The sequence below is a fragment of the Rhamphochromis longiceps genome, linkage group LG7 (genome assembly GCF_057381845.1).
Source record: "Rhamphochromis longiceps isolate RC_006_pf linkage group LG7, R_longiceps_female_GT1.1, whole genome shotgun sequence".
NCBI lineage: Eukaryota > Metazoa > Chordata > Actinopteri > Cichliformes > Cichlidae > Rhamphochromis > Rhamphochromis longiceps.
Window position 1 is genome coordinate 4,724,275 of NC_140563.1, and position 17,174 is coordinate 4,741,448.

The 17,174-nt window shown below is 43.9% G+C and overlaps 1 protein-coding gene across 1 annotated transcript; it reads left to right on the top strand.

The window, feature by feature from the left end:
* The first annotated feature begins 900 nt into the window (after nt 1–900).
* Nucleotides 901–4,014, top strand: LOC146664566 (E3 ubiquitin/ISG15 ligase TRIM25-like). The gene is made up of 6 exons (XM_085411031.1): nt 901–1,509; nt 1,593–1,688; nt 2,210–2,455; nt 2,547–2,700; nt 2,803–2,865; nt 2,951–4,014. The coding sequence occupies exons 1-6, from the start codon at nt 916–918 to the stop codon at nt 3,478–3,480; spliced, it is 1,683 nt and encodes a 560-aa protein (XP_085267157.1). The 5' UTR covers nt 901–915; the 3' UTR covers nt 3,481–4,014.
* The last annotated feature ends 13,160 nt before the right edge of the window (nt 4,015–17,174 follow it).

Consider the following 17,174-nt stretch of genomic DNA (forward strand, 5'->3'; position numbering starts at 1 on the left):
GTACTTAAAAAATATTTCTGGATTCAAACAAATTTATTTCGTGCAACCACTTGTCATAAAAAAATTGAGTAAATTGAACAAAACATTTTTTTCAGTGTTGTGAGGCCGGCTGGGCAGGCACGGGGACCATGACAACTACAGAATTTACAAATTAATTAACATTTGGGTTATTTAGACCAAAATACTCAATTTTGCTTTACAAGGGCCTGATATCCACTTACAAGGACATTATACTGCTACTGTTCTATCAAAATTTTAAATGAATATGCTCATATGTGGCTCTTATTTTTCTTAAAAACAAAAATAAAGTAAAAAAAAAAAATCTGGTAATTCTTTGTTTTTACATTCATCGGGCCGAATATGTCCAAATATCAAAGAGAAACTAAAAATACATGCCGTGGAAGAGTTCAGGTCTTAGGAGGTTAATGTTACAAACTCAAAAGTGAAACCAAATTCTGCCAACATAAGAACCAAAATAACAAAAAGGAAATAAACTTATTTAATTGCTTTAAAAAAGGTTTTGCAGCTCACTAAATCATGTATATCTACTAGCGCCCTGTGGTTTGGCCAGAACGTGAAGAATAAACTCTAACTTAGCAAATTACTTTTTTCAAAATAGCCAAAAGGAAAGCAGGGGTTGTTTTACTGACCTGTATCAAAATGGCATTTTTTTCTGAAAGAGAAATAGCTTTGAATCTAGGTAACAGGTCATGACTGCATTTGATGAAAGGCTGATACTTTCACACAAATACTTTCACTTACTTCCAGTTAATGCAGTTATTCTTTAAATCAGAATAGCGGGCATTTATTGTGCTGTCAATGAGGTCTTGAGTGCCCTCCCACTAGGAACAAGCTGCCTTTAAGCCACTCCTTCCTCAGAGAAATAGAAAGTAACTTCTCTTGTGGAGGAAGAAAATGGCTCACGCTGTGGACCTATTTGACTGCTCCGTATGTTTGGGATTATTGGAGGATCCAGTGACTACTAATTGTGGACACAGCTACTGTATGAAATGTATCAATACTTTCTGGGATACAAAACATGACAGTAAAGAAACTTACAGCTGCCCTCAGTGCAGGCAGACTTTTAACAGAAGGCCTGTTTTGAAGAGGAACACCATTCTGGCTAACTTGTTAGAGGAACATAAGAAAACAACCAGACAAGGAGCTGCTCCTACCGTAGCTTCTGATGATAACATCTATGCTGCACCTGGGGATGTGCAGTGCGACCTTTGCACAGGGAGGAAACGCAAAGCTCACATGTTTTGTCAGGTGTGTTTAGCCTCTTACTGTGAGGCTCACCTGGAACCTCATTTTCAGGTGCCACCGCTACAAAAGCACAAACTAGTAAAAGCTTCTACGAGGATCAAAGAAAGCATCTGCAGTCGTCATGACAAACTTCAGGAGCTTTACTGCCGCACCGATCGGCAGTTCCTGTGCCTCATGTGTGCGGTGGATGAACACAAAGGCCATAACACTATATCCGTCACAGAAGAAAAGCAAGAGATGCAGGTTAGTCAGTTTAGTCCCATGTTGTAAACATTTGTTGCACGGCATTTATGAGGTCCTGAAAAGTTTCTGCATTTGTTTAACAGAGGCACCTGGAAAAGACCAAATGGGTAATCACAGACAGAGTGCTGGCTTCAGAGGCCAAAATGGAAAAGCTGATGGAAGCTGCAGGCTCTATAAGAGTGAGTGTTATCCACAAACATAAATATGCATTTGTTTGGTTCAGCAAAGGATTTTTTTGTGTTTTTAAATACATAATAAGTAATAAGTTTTATATCATTTTGAGTGGAAAAAGTATGTAAACCTTAAAAATTGGCAGTGCAGCTAAAGGGGGGGGGGGAATCATTTGTTTTCAGCCAGTGCGATGACAGCTGTGAGTCGGTGCTCTGTTGACATTATTTCAAAAGGTTAGTGGAACTGTTAGAGTAATACAAGATTCATGTTTGGGACTCAGTGGCAGGGGTGAACAAACCTGGCTTAGAATCAATCATTCATTTAATGTAAAAAAAACAAAACAACAAACAGTATTTAAAATTAATAGGAGTATTAACTACTACGTGTCCTAAGCCAAGATGCTGAGCACCAAATTGGTGTGAGAGTTTACAAGTCAGCAATTCAGTCAGTGATTGAGTGTGACTTGTTTAGTTGGCTTGGATCACTATTGTAACAGTCATAGCAGGCAAATAGTACATTTTTCCTACAGGACGCTGCCTGGGAGGTGTGTGATGACTTTGAGCGGGTCTGTGAGGAACGTATCCTGCTGTACACCCACTTCCTGAGGAAGAAGTGCTCTGAGATGAGAGAGAAAGTTGGAGAGGCTGAGAAAGCTGGAGTGGACTGGACCGAACACCACCTCGGGCAGCTGAAGCGTGAAGTGTCTGAGTTAAGGAGGAGAGAGAGTAACATCTGTCAGCTTTCACAAACAGAGGATCCCATTCAGTTTCTTCAGGTTATGGCTGCTTTTTGATACTTTAGGCTTATGTCTCATTTTGTATCCAGTTTGTGAGGTTAAATATTAATATTAATGTTTCCCTGTGCAGGGCTTCCAAACCCTGGGTGACCTCCCTGTGCTCACTGACTCACACAGAGAGCTTGACAACTTGACAAAGTTCGTCACTGCACAAAAGAATAAAATGAAAAAGATGAGCGACGAAGAAAAAAGGGATCTGACGGATTATTCTGGAAAAATCATCAGTAAGTGTGATCATCTGGGATCATTTGAGATTTTTAAACATCATAACTGTGGTCTCATGTTATTTACTTAAAAACTATGCTTTTTGTGTTTTTCCTTACAAGTGTCAAGAAGGACAAGGCCGCAGGAGGGACGGACAAGGACAGAACTTGTGATGAAATATAAGAGTAAGCATGATGTTAATGACTACAGACATATTTGAGAGCTTAAGCGAGTCCTTCGTAATCAATGAGTTTTTCATTTTCCCTGCAGACTCCAAAATCGAGGTGGATCCTGACACTGTAGCAGCTTGTCTTTACCTCTCTGATACAAAGAAAGAGATATCATGGTGTGACAAGGACCAGGCTCATCCAGATCACCCTGACAGATTCACATACTTTTACCAGGCTTTGTGTAAAAAGGGCCTCAGAGGAAACCACTACTGGGAGGTGGAGTGGGATGGTGGCATAGTTGAGGTGGCTGTGTCGTACAGAGGGATAGATAGAAAGGGTTCAGGGAAAGATTGCTGTTTTGGCCACAATGCTCTGTCCTGGAAATTAATCTGCTCTCCTTCTGGTTGCACATTCTGGCACAATAATCTTCACAAAGGTCAAATTCCTCCGGCTGTCTCCCACAAAGTAGGGGTACACCTTAATTATGAAGAGGGAACGCTGGCTTTTTACAGCGTATCTGGAGTTGAAAGTTTGACACTGCTGCACCAAATCCAGACAACCTTCACCGAGCCCCTCTATCCCGGGTTTTCTGTGGATCTTGGTGCAACACTGAAAATAAGCAACATCTAGCTGGCACGGCTGGCAGCCTTAAGCCAATTTCCCTCGGGATGAATAAAGTGTGATCAATCAATCAATTTTGTGACCGGTTGTGAGTTAGATTTCCTGTTCATGAAGTTCATCCAAAAACAAACTTTTTCAAACTTGTGTTTATTGATCAGATCACTCTAAGTTATTGATAAGGCAGATGTTATTTCGAGGGAAAATAAAACACAATTAAGTGCAATAGCATCAAATAAAAATGACCTTTGACTTCTGACAGCCGTTGGTTACAGCAATGCTGACATTAACCTGCTTGTGACGATTGCCTAATGAGAAATAAAGATATCAGTTTAAAATTGTTGACATTTTTAATTCCCTCTCAATGATTACTCACACAGTGACCGCACACACTGATCATCCCAAAGTAAAGATTGAGAGAAAATGAAATCCATGAAGGATACAAAAACACTGAACATGCTAATGACATCATTGAAAGCAGCATCAGTTTCATGTGATGTATTTGTAGAATAATTATATTTTTAAAAGAGTTTTTACATGAAAATGTGTTTCTATTTTTTACTTCATGTTGTGTCTGCAGTTGTGTGTGAACGTTCGATTAGTTCACAGAGTACAAACAATTCAGCCTCCACGTGCTGAAATAAACCTAAAAGAAAATCAAGTGTGTCAGGTGGCTGGATGGGGAAAAACTGAAACTGATGGCGAACCTGTTGATGAGCCGACGGTGGTGGACGTGTCTGCCATTGAACCAAAGGTCTGTAAGAAACACTGGCCTGGTCTTCCTGCCGGTGTTTCCTGTGCAGGTGGATATGGAACAACCAAAGGATTCTGTCAGGTATGTTTTCTGTGATTACATACAGCAAACATTTGCTTGGCCTGCTAATGTGACGCCTCGACCAAAAATCCTGGCCACGCCCCCTGCTGTGACATCACGTTCCAAAGAATCAAAGGATCAAAGGCTCAAAGAGCGCTGACGTCAAATTCGCAGCCACGAAAGTCTATAAATACCCCCTCTTCACCGTTGCAAACACAGTTTTACTTGGAACATTTTCAGAAACAGCGAGTTGTGTTTAGCAAACCAGAAACCTTTCAGAAAGGGACTATTTTAAAGTTAAATAATTAAGCACACGTATTTTTCTTTCGACACGTTGCATTAAGCTTTTAAAGAAATGTCACGAGAAATAGTCAATAATTCACAGTCTGACAGAGCGATTCCAGCGGAATCAATCGAACTATGTGGGTTAGTGGAGAGAGAAATATCGGAGCCTAGGGACCTTCAAATGAAAATACAAGAACTCCAGTTGGAGTTAAGCACCCTAAAGCGCGAAAAGAAATATTACAAAAAGAATTACTATCGCTTTAAAAATGAGCGTGAACAAATGAGTACAGATGTTGTAACAGTTGCTATCGTAATGCAGTGTATCACCACATGGCGGCGCCTCCTGTCTCACGACTGGTGTCACCCCCTTTTTTGTTCTTCTTCGCACTCCTCCTGTAATGGATGCTCCCGTGTGTACGCGGACTAGTGTGCTCTTCAGTAATGTGTGGTAGAGGTAGCACTTATTTTTGATATTGTAAATAAATGAGTACTTTTTGGAAAGTCAGAAGCTGTTGCTCATTCGCTATCCACCTGCACACCTCCGCGGCTGGCTTCATCTCCACCGCACGTTACAACTGGCGCCCGAACTTTTTCCCCTTGGACTTCAGACGATTTTTGCATCCCGCCGAGGATTCTTCTCTTCTAGCACGTGAACTGTCTCGGAAATCCCCCAAGTTTTGCGGACGCTCGGACGTTTTCTCCAGCCATGGCCGCAGCCTCAGCTCAGGTGGGACCCGACTAATTTCTGGATACCGCGGTGTGCCGCTGCTCTGCTTGGGAGAAAGAAAAAGAGAGAAGCTGACTCCGCGACGCGAATGGACTCCGTGGATTTGTTATTTGGACGTGCTGTTGGTTTCGTCTTCTAAGGATTAATTCTTCTGTGGAGAGCCTGGACATGAACATTTCTGCTGGCTTTCCATTCCCCTTTCCCTCTGCTGAGACTGACTGTAGCACATGTGAGTGAGAACTTGGCCGACTACAACCGTTGGTGCTGGTCTTCGGCTCAGTATAACGAAACGATTTAAAATTAATCTTTGCATTTTTGTCTTTCTAGTCTGATCTGACTCTTTTACTACTATATCAATAACTACACTGTGCCCTGGAGCGGCTTAATTTTTTTGAAATCACAATGGCACACTGCCCAGACGACTCTGACTCAGACATGGAACTTACCTCGTTACCTATGTGCCAGATAGTTGAAAATGTGACTCCTAGCCTTAGCCAACAAGTGGTGGAGTTAAGAACTGAGGTGAATAAGCTTAGTGATTGTTTACGTGACTCACTGAACATACAGCAGAGTTTACTAAGGCAGTGGGACCAACTCACAATGGGGAGCTCTCCCCCTCCTGCAGTCCCACAGTCTCCTGTTTTCCCAATGGCCACATCGACACCTCATGTTCCTGCGAGAGACAAAACTGAACCCACCAACAGTACCAATCCGTTCCTGCCCAGCAACCCATTTCAACCTACAAATCCTTTTCTCCCATCTCACTCACTTGAGCTCAGCAGCACTTCCAGAGTGATTGCGGCAGCTTTACATCACGCAAAACTGGAGCCTCCTGTGTATGCTGGGGACGGCAAAGTGCAACCTGAGGACTGGTTAAATGCAGTTGGCACATACAAAGCCTCATTGAACCTAACCGATGGGCAATTGCTAAACGAACTGCCACACTTTCTTGCAAAAGAGCCCGGGAAATGGTTCAAGGCATTGAGCTCCCACATCACATCATGGGCTCAATTCTGTCAACTGTTTAAGACAGTTTTTCTGCCCTCCGACAACCAAGAACGCATCCTGAGAGGAATTTTGGATCGTGTTCAGGCTCAGGACGAACCACTCCCAACCTTTGTTGCCCACATGTTGAGTGAGTTTGACAAACTGAAGAGTCCTCCACCTGAAAAAGACAGAATCGACCTAATTAGTAAACATGCTCTTGAAAAATACAGAGTTGCCCTGTATGGCGCTAATGTCACTTCTGTAATGGACCTGCTGCTACGTGCTCATGAGCTTCACTCAGTGCTTGGACCACAAAGACCACAGCCTGCTTTATGTAGCAAAGACAACTATAAGCCTGAACCTTACTGCTTCAAATGCTCTCAGCCAGGGTTCACCACACGCACCTGCCCAAACTGTAACACCCAACCTCATTTGCCACAACGAGCCTCGAACACCGCTAGGCATGGCCCAGTCCAGCCATTGCCGGCACCTGGCCCCTCTGACCCTGGCCATGAAAAGGTGGAATTAAGCAGCACCACATCCCAGCCACAATACAGGCAGTCGGGAAACTACAGGGGGGGGGAGGACATTTCACAGAGGCCAACCTTCCCCCAGTTACTAACGGAGCCTCACACGCCCGATTCACTACAGGGTGGACACAGTCTTGGACACTTGGAAGACAATTTTTCACAAGTCCACTGGAATACCCCACTAAGAACGAAAGTGAACTTCAATGCTTCATCTGTGGATGCTACCCTCGACACGGGTGCTTCCCTCTCGGCTGTACGAACAGATCTCATTCAAGTAAATGACTCTCACCCTAGAAACACAAGTGAGTGGAATGGTCCTGCAGTTAACCTTGCCAATAATGCTCCCTGTATCCCTGACGGTGTTATTTGGCTCAATATTGGATTCATGAACAAGAACTTTTACCAGCGTTTTGCAATAATACCAGATTTGTCCTCTCCTTTCATTCTGGGAATGGATTTTATGGCAAGAGCTTCTGTTTCTATTCACATTCCCACTAGAACCGTCTACATTGAGGACATCCCCTGCCCACTCGCAGACGATGAAGAGGACCTTCAAAATGATTACTCACATTCACCTGGAACACTGATGTCTTTGGACTTGGTTCGCTCAGACTTAACAGCCAAACTGTATGAAGCAAGTCTCTCAGAGAACAACAAGGATGCTTTACTCAATCTGCTCAGCAAGTTTAGCTCCTTGTTTGATGGTCAACTTGGTCGAACGGCTCTCACTGAGCACGCCATAGAGACTGGCAATGCAACACCTGTCAATCTCCCACCCTATCGCACGTCACCTGCTAAGAAACGTGTGATTGAAGAACAAGTACAACAAATGTTGAAGGACAACATCATTGAACCTTCCACAAGCCCTTGGGCAGCTCCTGTAGTCATTGTAAATAGAGCGGCCACGGAACCAAGGTTTTGTGTGGACTTTCGAGGGCTCAACCAAGTTACCCGAAAAGACTCTTATCCCCTGCCTCGTGTAGATGAGTCTTTGGACTTTCTGGCAAGAGGAAAGTTTGTCTCGACATTGGACTTAGCGCGAGGCTATTGGCAGGTTGCTGTAGCAGAGGACTCTAAGCCTAAAACTGCCTTCATCTCTCACTGCGGTCTCTTCCAGTTTCGGGTGCTGCCCTTTGGGCTCTGCAACGCACCTGCAACTTTTCAGAGACTCATGAACTCTGTGCTTGCTGGCCTCATTTACAAAACGTGCGCAGTCTACCTGGATGACATTGTTATCGCCTCACCTACCTTTGAACAGCACTTAGTGGATCTTGAGGAGGTGCTGGGCAGACTCCAGGCTGCTGGCTTGTCATTGAAGCTCAAAAAGTGCCAATTCTGCCTCGATGAATTCACCTTTCTCGGGTACCGCATCACATCATCAGGTGTTAAGCCCGATCCAGACAAAGTAAAGGCGGTTAAGGAGTTTGATACCCCAACCTCAGTGAAACACGTCCGTCAGTTCCTTGGCTTGACTGGCTATTATCGACGCTTCATTCAGAATTATGCCCGCCATGCCGAACCTCTTCACGCCATCACCAGAAAGGACAATGCTTTCCACTGGGACGACAGCTGTCGAAGGGCCATGGACACTTTGAAGGATCATGTCACATCAGCCCCGATCCTGTCATTTCCAGACTTCAACCGTCCCTTTTCCATTCACGCCGATGCATGTGACATTGGTCTTGGGGCAGTGTTGATGCAAAAGGATGACAAGGGTCGTGAGTACGTTGTGGCTTTTGCTAGTCGCTCCCTTCACAAAGCTGAACTCCCCTACTGCACTTCAGAGAAGGAGTGCCTCGCTGTGATATGGGCTCTGGAACACTTCCGCCCGTATGTTGAAGGTGTTCATGTTACTATCTTCACTGACCACAACAGTCTCAGGTGGCTCATGTCTCGTCAAAACCCAACGGGCCGACTCGCCCGCTGGTCACTTCGTTTGCAGGACTTTGATTTCACAATAGTGCACAAACCTGGTGCACAGAACAAAGTTCCCGACGCACTGTCACGCAACCCTTTGCCTCTGACCTGTGACAGGCCGACTGATCTTTTACCAGATCATGCTGTTATGGGCAGCCTGGACATTCGTACTCTGCCCCCCGTCATTCTGGCTGACCGTTCACAATTGAGACAGCTGCAGTTAGACGATCATGTCACAGGTCCACTCCTCAGAGACATTGAAGCAGACTCTCTGACCAGCTCGGACAATGCCACCTTGTTACAGTATGTTGTGTATGACTCTCTTTTGTATCACAGAGAACCCAAGTCCACATGTGCTTTGCACCCTTTGAAAGAGCTGAAACTGTTTGCCCCTACTTCCATTAGAGGCACCTTGCTGGACTATTACCATGACCACCCCACAGCAGGTCACTTGGGTGTTTCTAAGACATTGGCTAGACTGCGTTTTAGGTTTTTCTGGCCCAAAATGGCAGCTGATGTGAAACACTATGTGATTTCATGCTCAGTGTGCCAACTCACCAAGCCAAGTCAAAAAAAAGCAGCCGGTCTTATGGTTCCCATTGTCCCCCAGAAACCCTGGGAGTATGTGGGTGTGGATTTTGTTGGGCCACTTCCCCGCACCCCCACTGGTAATGCTTATTTGATCGTGTTTGTTGACTATTTGACTAAATGGGTTGAAGCCAGTGCTGTCAAAGAAGCTACATCTCAGGTAGCAGCTGGTAAATTCGTCACTGACATTTTTGCTAGACATGGTACACCCACTTACCTGATTTCTGACAGAGGGTCTCCTTTTGTGAGTGAGCTTTTTGAACATGTTGTTTCTGCATTAGGCTCGGTGCACAGACTCACTACGGCATATCACCCTCAGACAAATGCTACTGAACGCGTCAACCGGACTCTGAAAACTGCAATCCGCGCTTATGTAGGTGATAAGCACACATCATGGGACAAGTTTCTCCCTCAGATTTGCTTTGCTCTGCGCACCGCCCCTCATGACAGTACAGGTTTGACTCCTGCCATGATGCTTTATGGTCGTGAGTTAGACACCCCGCTTGACCTTATCACTCAGCCTTCTACAGCAGGTGTTGATGAACCGGGTGTGCCTTACCCTGAGACTCTGAGAGCCTCCCTGCAGGAAGCTCACGACCACGCCAAAGCAGCTTTGGACTATAGCCATGACAGACAAAAACATTACTATGACTTGAGACATCGACATGCCACGTTTCGTGTTGGTGACCTTGTGAGAGTTAAGACACACCCCAGGTCAGATGCTCAGTCTAACTTTACTGCTAAACTTGCACCACTGTTTCAGGGACCATTGTGTGTATCTCAGAGACTCAGTGATGTTAATTACAGGCTCACTTGGGTGGACTCCGGTGTGGATGCAGGTGTTTATCATGTTGTGAACATGCAACCGTTCCATACCTGGGACTCTCTCACTTCCAAAGAACATTCTGTTTCATCGCCTGCCGAGAGAGAGACCGCAGAGGGTCTGAACTCTGACTCTCAGGCCCACCCTGGCCCCCCTGCAGACACTGACATTGGCTCTGAGCCATTCCCCTTTGATTTACCGGACATTGACTCTTCTTCTGGTGTGGGCGCTGTTCCAGAGAGTGTTTCACCCAGATCTGTCCAGCACCCAGCTGCTGGTGGACATTACAATCTCAGGCTCAGACGTTGCCCCAGAGTTACGTCTGGCTGGAGCAACAAAAGATGGACTAATGATTTTCACACAACCAGGCTTGATCTGAAGTGAAATGTTCTGGTTAAACCTGTTTGATGCTGTCTTGTTGCATTGCTACTTTGAGTCATGATATGTAGATGTTTCTGTTTGCTCTACTTAATCCAGTTTTATGGCTCTTTAGTGCGTTAAGGTTCATTCTTGGCATTTACTTTAAAAACAAAAAAAAGGAAAAAGTGAAAAAACTAAGACTGATTTTCCACTGTACATGTTCGTCTTGTTTTCACCAATTTCATTTTTAAATGGTCTTTTGCCCTGTGTGTGCACTAATCTTAGCTGTAACCTCTATGTATAGGGTACTGTTAGGTGTGGTGTGTGCTTTTCCAGCTGTGTATGGCTGAGGACAGCCTTTTTCTCACCAGGGGGGACTATGTAACAGTTGCTATCGTAATGCAGTGTATCACCACATGGCGGCGCCTCCTGTCTCACGACTGGTGTCACCCCCTTTTTTGTTCTTCTTCGCACTCCTCCTGTAATGGATGCTCCCGTGTGTACGCGGACTAGTGTGCTCTTCAGTAATGTGTGGTAGAGGTAGCACTTATTTTTGATATTGTAAATAAATGAGTACTTTTTGGAAAGTCAGAAGCTGTTGCTCATTCGCTATCCACCTGCACACCTCCGCGGCTGGCTTCATCTCCACCGCACGTTACAATGTGCATGACAGGAATGTCCACTTTAGGGAAAGCATGGTTGAGCTTGAAGAAGTGACTCAACAGTCAGATAACATCCAAGCTCTAATTGTTGCAGAGAATAAAAATTTGCAAGCAGAGGTTAGAACCTTTCGGATGATGCTCCATGAATTTCAGGAAAAGGAAGCATCTCTGCTTGAGCAGAACAGCAACATTGTTGCTGAGTTGTCTCAGATTGAAAGGGAGAGAAATGAACAGAAGAAAGAGAACGCACATCTCAAGGAAGCGTTAGTGAGACTTGAGCACCAAGTGGGAGAAGCTCACCATAAAATATCAAAAAAAGAAGAGATAATAGAAAAACAGAATAGAGAAATAGATCACAAGACTGAACAGATAGTTGAGCTGAAAAAAGAAATCTGTACTCTTCAGCGTCGGGTGAGACAGGCTCTGGATGACAAACAGTCACAGGTGGAATCTCTGGAGGCTAAATTGCAGGAACAGGTTAAAGCCGTTCAAATGATGCACTGTGACTTTCAGGAAAAGGAAGAATATCTCCTTAAGGAGAACAGCAGCATTGCTGCTGAGATAAACAAATTAAAAACAGCGAACACAAATCTCAAGAAACGTTTACAAAATCTTGAGTATCAAGAAAAGACAACAGAAAGTCTGACACTGCAAATATTTTGGCTGAAAGAAAAAGTCAAAGAGCAAAATTTCAAGATTGTTCATAACGAAGATCTCATAGATGAACTTTATGAACATCTTAAAATGAAAAGAGAAATAATTAATAATCTTCAGGATGAGCTGAGAAGGGAGGAGGAGGAAGAAATATTAGCTGCTGTTCACAACATCACTGGTGAACCTCTGCAGCTGGAGAATCTTGCTCCTGAACCCGAGGAGCTTTTTTTTCCTGCCTTGGAACCACCTCCTGATGTGGTCCCGACACAGGAGAATCTTGGTCTTCAACCTGAAGAGCTTGATTGTCCTGTCTCAGAACCATCTCCTGACGTGGCTCCGACTAGTGGTTCATGGCGTCATGGTGCCAAACGCCTACTTAAAATAGGTTTAGGTGTTGCCGCAGTAGGCCTTATTATACCTGCAGCTTACTGGGGCTTTTCAATGCTTAACAGTGATTGCCTATTTAACTCTGTCTATGGCCTCCTTGAGCCATATTGCCACCTTGGTGATGGATTAGGTCCCTTTTAAAGACTAGTAATGATGGACTGCTTTTCATCCACAGTCCAGAAAACCATACGTTGTTCATGTTAGACAACGTGCGCAACATTTAGCTAACTTGTGCTCTCATTTTTCTTTTCTTTTGCCTCTCACCCCCCAACCAGTCGCGACAGATGGCTGCCCCTTCCTGAGCCTGGTTCTGTCAAAGGTTTCTTCCTGTTTAAAGGGAGTTTTTCCTTTCCACTGTGCCTAGTGCTTGCTCACAGGGGATCATTTGATTGTTGGGGTTTAATTTGTTAAAAAACACAACAAATTAGGTGAGGGGTTCACATAATAGAGAGCACGACAAAAACTACAAATTTTTAAAAAATTTGTTAGTTGCAAATCAAAATAAAGACAATTTCTGAAAAACATCTCTTACGGCTCTGTTTATTTGCTTAAATGAACACTTGTATTTTTTGTCATAGAAGAATATATACATTGTCTTAAATATCTAATAATTTTAAATTTAGCCCTGCACTCCATGAGATAAACTGAGATGAGATAAACTGAGATGAGATAAACTGTGGCACAGACGGCTGTCGGCCTGGCGAGGGAGAGTTCCTCTTCAACCTCCAGACGGAACCCAGTTTGTTACTCGCAGCATCGCAAAATTAGACACAGCAATTTCTTAGAGTCTGGTTTAAGTCCTGAAATGACATCTCCTTACCTGTCACGGTTCTGGGTCAGTTTGAGCCAGTATTTTGAGTTGTTATGTTTTGGTGTGTTTTTGCATTATGGATTGTTTTCTTATTCTCTTGTGGTGCTTTTGTTGGTTATGATGATGATGATTATTAATCTATGTTTTAGTTATTCTTGTTTAGGGATTAGTTCTTAGGTTTTGTGTTCTCATGTTTTTTGCTGGTTTAGTTCAGTGTCTAGTCTGTCTCTCTCTGTCCAGTCCGTGTCTTAGTTTAGTGTGTATTGTTTCCTGTTTTATTTTGAAGGATTGTGTTTTATGTCAGTGTGTCCAGCTTCGATCCCCTGACTCGTTAGCCCCAATCTCTCCCAGCTGTGTCTCCCTCCTGTTTTCCATTCCCTGATTACTTCCCTGTGTATATTAGCCCTGTGTTTGCCCTTGCTCAGTGCCGCATCGTACCATCAGATGTGTGTTTTATACTGTGGTCAATATTTTCGTGTTCACTACCCTTGTTCAGTTCATGTTTTAATTTCTCCAGCAATAAAGCTGAGGTTTTGAGTTACAATTCTGTGTGATTGGTTGATCCTACAAGTTTGATGGAAATGAGCTTTTGGTGATAATGAGCAGAGGATGTACCCTCAAATCAATAAACATAATTATACACTCTAATCTTATGCTGACTGTAATTGTAAATAATATTTCACATTCAAGAAAATATCTGGAAAATGAATAGTAAGCTGTAGGGGTTATAGCCTAACATTAGAATCTAAAATATGTGAAAACTTAAACTCATTACACCCTGTTCAAATAATGATTCGTGTCTTATTTGCTCATATTAATATCCTAGCTGGCATATTTTGTACTTTCACTCCCATATGGACCCCATTGAAAACAAGATGGCCTATCTCAAGGGGCTGTCCTTAATGAAGTGGAAATCACAACGTTACAAGTCCAGTGTGGTCTTAACGAGGGTAACACGGCTCAGTTTTTATCAATGTCTGTGATTGCTGGCTGGTCTATTTATAAAGGCTTGTTAACAAATATCCTACAAACACAGAAAATGGAGAAGAAAAAAAAAAAAAGGACTCGCAAGCCGAACTGGACTGAGGAGCAAGGTTTGTTGCTGGCCCAGTTGGTGAACGAACATAAAGGTATGTTACGAGGAAAATTTGGCCCAACTGTCACTAGCCAAGGCAAGAGGCGCGCCTGGGACACAATATCAGGATAGCCCAGCGGATCAAACACCATTCCCATCTGCAGCACCTGCTCCGTCAGCACCCCTGCAGGAGAGCAGATTGCAACTCACAATTGATGTGTTTGAAAAACAAAAAGAAGTCCTTTCCCTTCAGGAGGAGTACTACCACCTTAAAATTGAACACCTAAAAAATAAACCATTTACAGATTGTGTTCTTTGTCTTGCATTTAACAATTGCAGGTGATGTGCAGTAAAACTGTGGTAGTTCTTAATACCATCACAAGTTCTCAAAAGACATGGGGCTACAGCTTGCCTGAAATGTAAATTTGTGAAGTTTGCCCTGTAAGGCAGTCCACTCTGGGCTAGGTTCCCCTGTGGAATGTAAATATCTTCTTCACCACCATCCTCATCGTTGTCCTCATCCTCATCGCCATCCTCCAGAGGTTCTGCAATCTGTCTAACCTTGCAAATATTGTGTAATATTGCACAGGCTATGATGACTTTGCTGACTTTTTCAGGCCTCAGCCGCACCTCTCCGTGGAGAACATGAAAGCGCCTCTTAAGCTGGCCTATGCCATGCTCCACCACCGCTCTTGTTGTCTTGTGGGCCCTACAATAGAATACAGAGACCTTTAATTATTTGATGGAAATATTGCACTACTTGGATGCTCTAACATATTGCTTGCATTTCATTTCCATGATTTTTGTATTGTTTGGCTTACCTGTTATAGTTTAGTTGGGGCCCTTGGCATGGCTGGAGGTAAGGTGTAAGGAGCCATGGTTTGCATGGGTAGCCACTGTCCCCTAACAAGTGGCAATTAGCTGGCACATAGCGTCTCTCAAAAAGCTGTCTGATGCCACTCTCGGAGAGCATTCTCGCATCATGTGTGGAGCCTGGCCGTTTAGCCACAATGTCCAAAATCTTACAGGCCGCATTGAAGACTATTTGCACATTGATGCTGTGGAAATTCCTCCTGTTAACAAAGACAGCCTCGTCCTCTGATGGCGCAATTATTCTCACATGTGTTCCATCAATTACACCCACAACGCCAGGGAATCCTGCAATGTCCATAAATGCCCTTTTATGTGTGTGTAAAGTGCGGGCATCCAGCGGGAATGAAACAAATTGTGTCACAATATTAGGTTGTGACAAAGCTGTCAGTGTTTGGGTGATGACTCTGCTGACAGAGGATTGGGACAGACCCAAGTCATCACTGCTGCATTGTTGCATTTTCCCAGTTGCCAAATACCTCAGGGTTGTGATTACTTTCGTCTCCGGTGTAATAGCGTTGTGGCGTCGAGTTGGTGAAGTAATTGCATCTCTAAGGAGATCCATCACAAACATGATTCCTGCACGATCCAATCTGTAGCGTCTCAATAATTCCCAGTCATCCAGTGTTTGCAGGACATCTCTCCTGCCTCTTCTGTTGGCCATTTTGTGCAGCTGCTTAGGGGAACTCCTAAGCCACTAAAAGTCCTCTTCCCTGCTCTTAGCAGATCTCGCCTTAGGAGCCCTTTTAAGCGCTAGGAATCTTGAGGAATAGCTTTTATATTAACTGGGATTGTCGTGTCACTTTTAGGGGAAATTCTAAGAAAACGTCATGACTCTGAGAATTTTCTTAGAATTTGGCCGCTAGGAGCCACTTTTTGCACAAAGATTCTTTAGGGATACGGGCCCTGGTGTCCTGCAGGTTTTAGATGTATCCTTGAACCAACACAGCTGATTCAAATGGCTAAATTACCTCCTCAACATGTCTTGAAGTTCTCCAGGGGGCTGGTAATGAACTAATCATTTGATTCAGGTGTGTTGACCCAGGGTGAGATCTAAAACCTGCAGGACACCGGCCCTCGAGGTCTGGCGTTGCCTACCCCTGATATAGACAGTGCTTGAAGCAGTTATGACCTTCTTGCCATATTGGCAGAATAAGGCTACGTTCACACTGCAGGCGAAAGCGCATCAAATCCGATTTTTTTTGACCCTATGCGACCCATATCCGATCATGCTATGACAGTGTGAACGGCGCAAATCCGATATTTTCAAATCCGATCTGGGTCACTTTCGTATGTGGTACTGAATCCGATACATATCCGATGTTTTAGAAAGCGACTGCTGTTTGAACGGTCAAGTCGCATTAAATCCGCCTTTTACGTCACCGACACAAGACTGAAGCCAATTATCAGCGCCCGAGAAGACATCGCGAACGCTTCCTAGCCATCCAGTGTAGATGTCAGTGAAACTGTTGGGAAGACAACGTAAACATTTTATTTGTACTGTATAATCTGCAGATTCTGACAGAAATCTGCAGCTATCCTTTGAAGCACCGCTCCTCTCTTAAACAGCAATAAGGATCATTATTAGGTTATTTACATTATTATGTAAATAACAAAATAACTTAAAGCAAAAATTGGGAAACGTAAAGTCCGAAGTCTTTATATTAACGGCCATCAGTCAAACTGTTTGTTCTTGGTCTAAACAGAGCGCGTTGTGTGTGACATCTTCTTTTGCGCATGCGGGCCGCTTTGAGCGTTCACACTAGAGCGCGTTTGCTGTCGCATTTTATTTGTAGTGTGAACGAGGAGACAAAAAAATCGGATTTGATCAAAAAATCGGAATTGAGCATTAAGACCTGCAGTGTGAACGTAGCCTAAATGACCTGGAAGCTGTTGCACTGTCTGCACCTGTAAACTCCAGGACACGTTTACAAACAATTTTCGTTGTTATTTGCGCTGCAGCTGCAGGTTAGGGTGGAGTTACTGTGTGTGTGTTTACAAGTAGTTTTAAACCTTGTGATCCACAAAACAGCATAACAGTAAAAGAAGAATTGACTGCGTTACAGTCAGTGCGGGAGCGGCGGCTTTGCTCGTGCGCGATTCATTTGCAGTTTGGACGCACGTGAACATCTCCTGCCCTGATACACAGCAAAATCGCCAGTGTTAAATTGACACTGTGAGTGTTAAATTTAACACTAGAAAAGTGTCTATATGTG

What these genes read in the sequence shown, in the direction of transcription:
- LOC146664566 (XM_085411031.1), top strand. Translation starts at nt 916, where the DNA reads ATGGCTCACGCTGTGGACCTATTTGACTGCTCCGTATGTTTGGGATTA. An exon ending in AAGAAAAGCAAGAGATGCAG is followed by an intron (nt 1,510 to 1,592) that starts GTTAGTCAGTTT and finishes TTTGTTTAACAG; the next exon opens with AGGCACCTGGAAAAGACCAA. An exon ending in ACTTGTGATGAAATATAAGA is followed by an intron (nt 2,866 to 2,950) that starts GTAAGCATGATG and finishes TTTTCCCTGCAG; the next exon opens with ACTCCAAAATCGAGGTGGAT.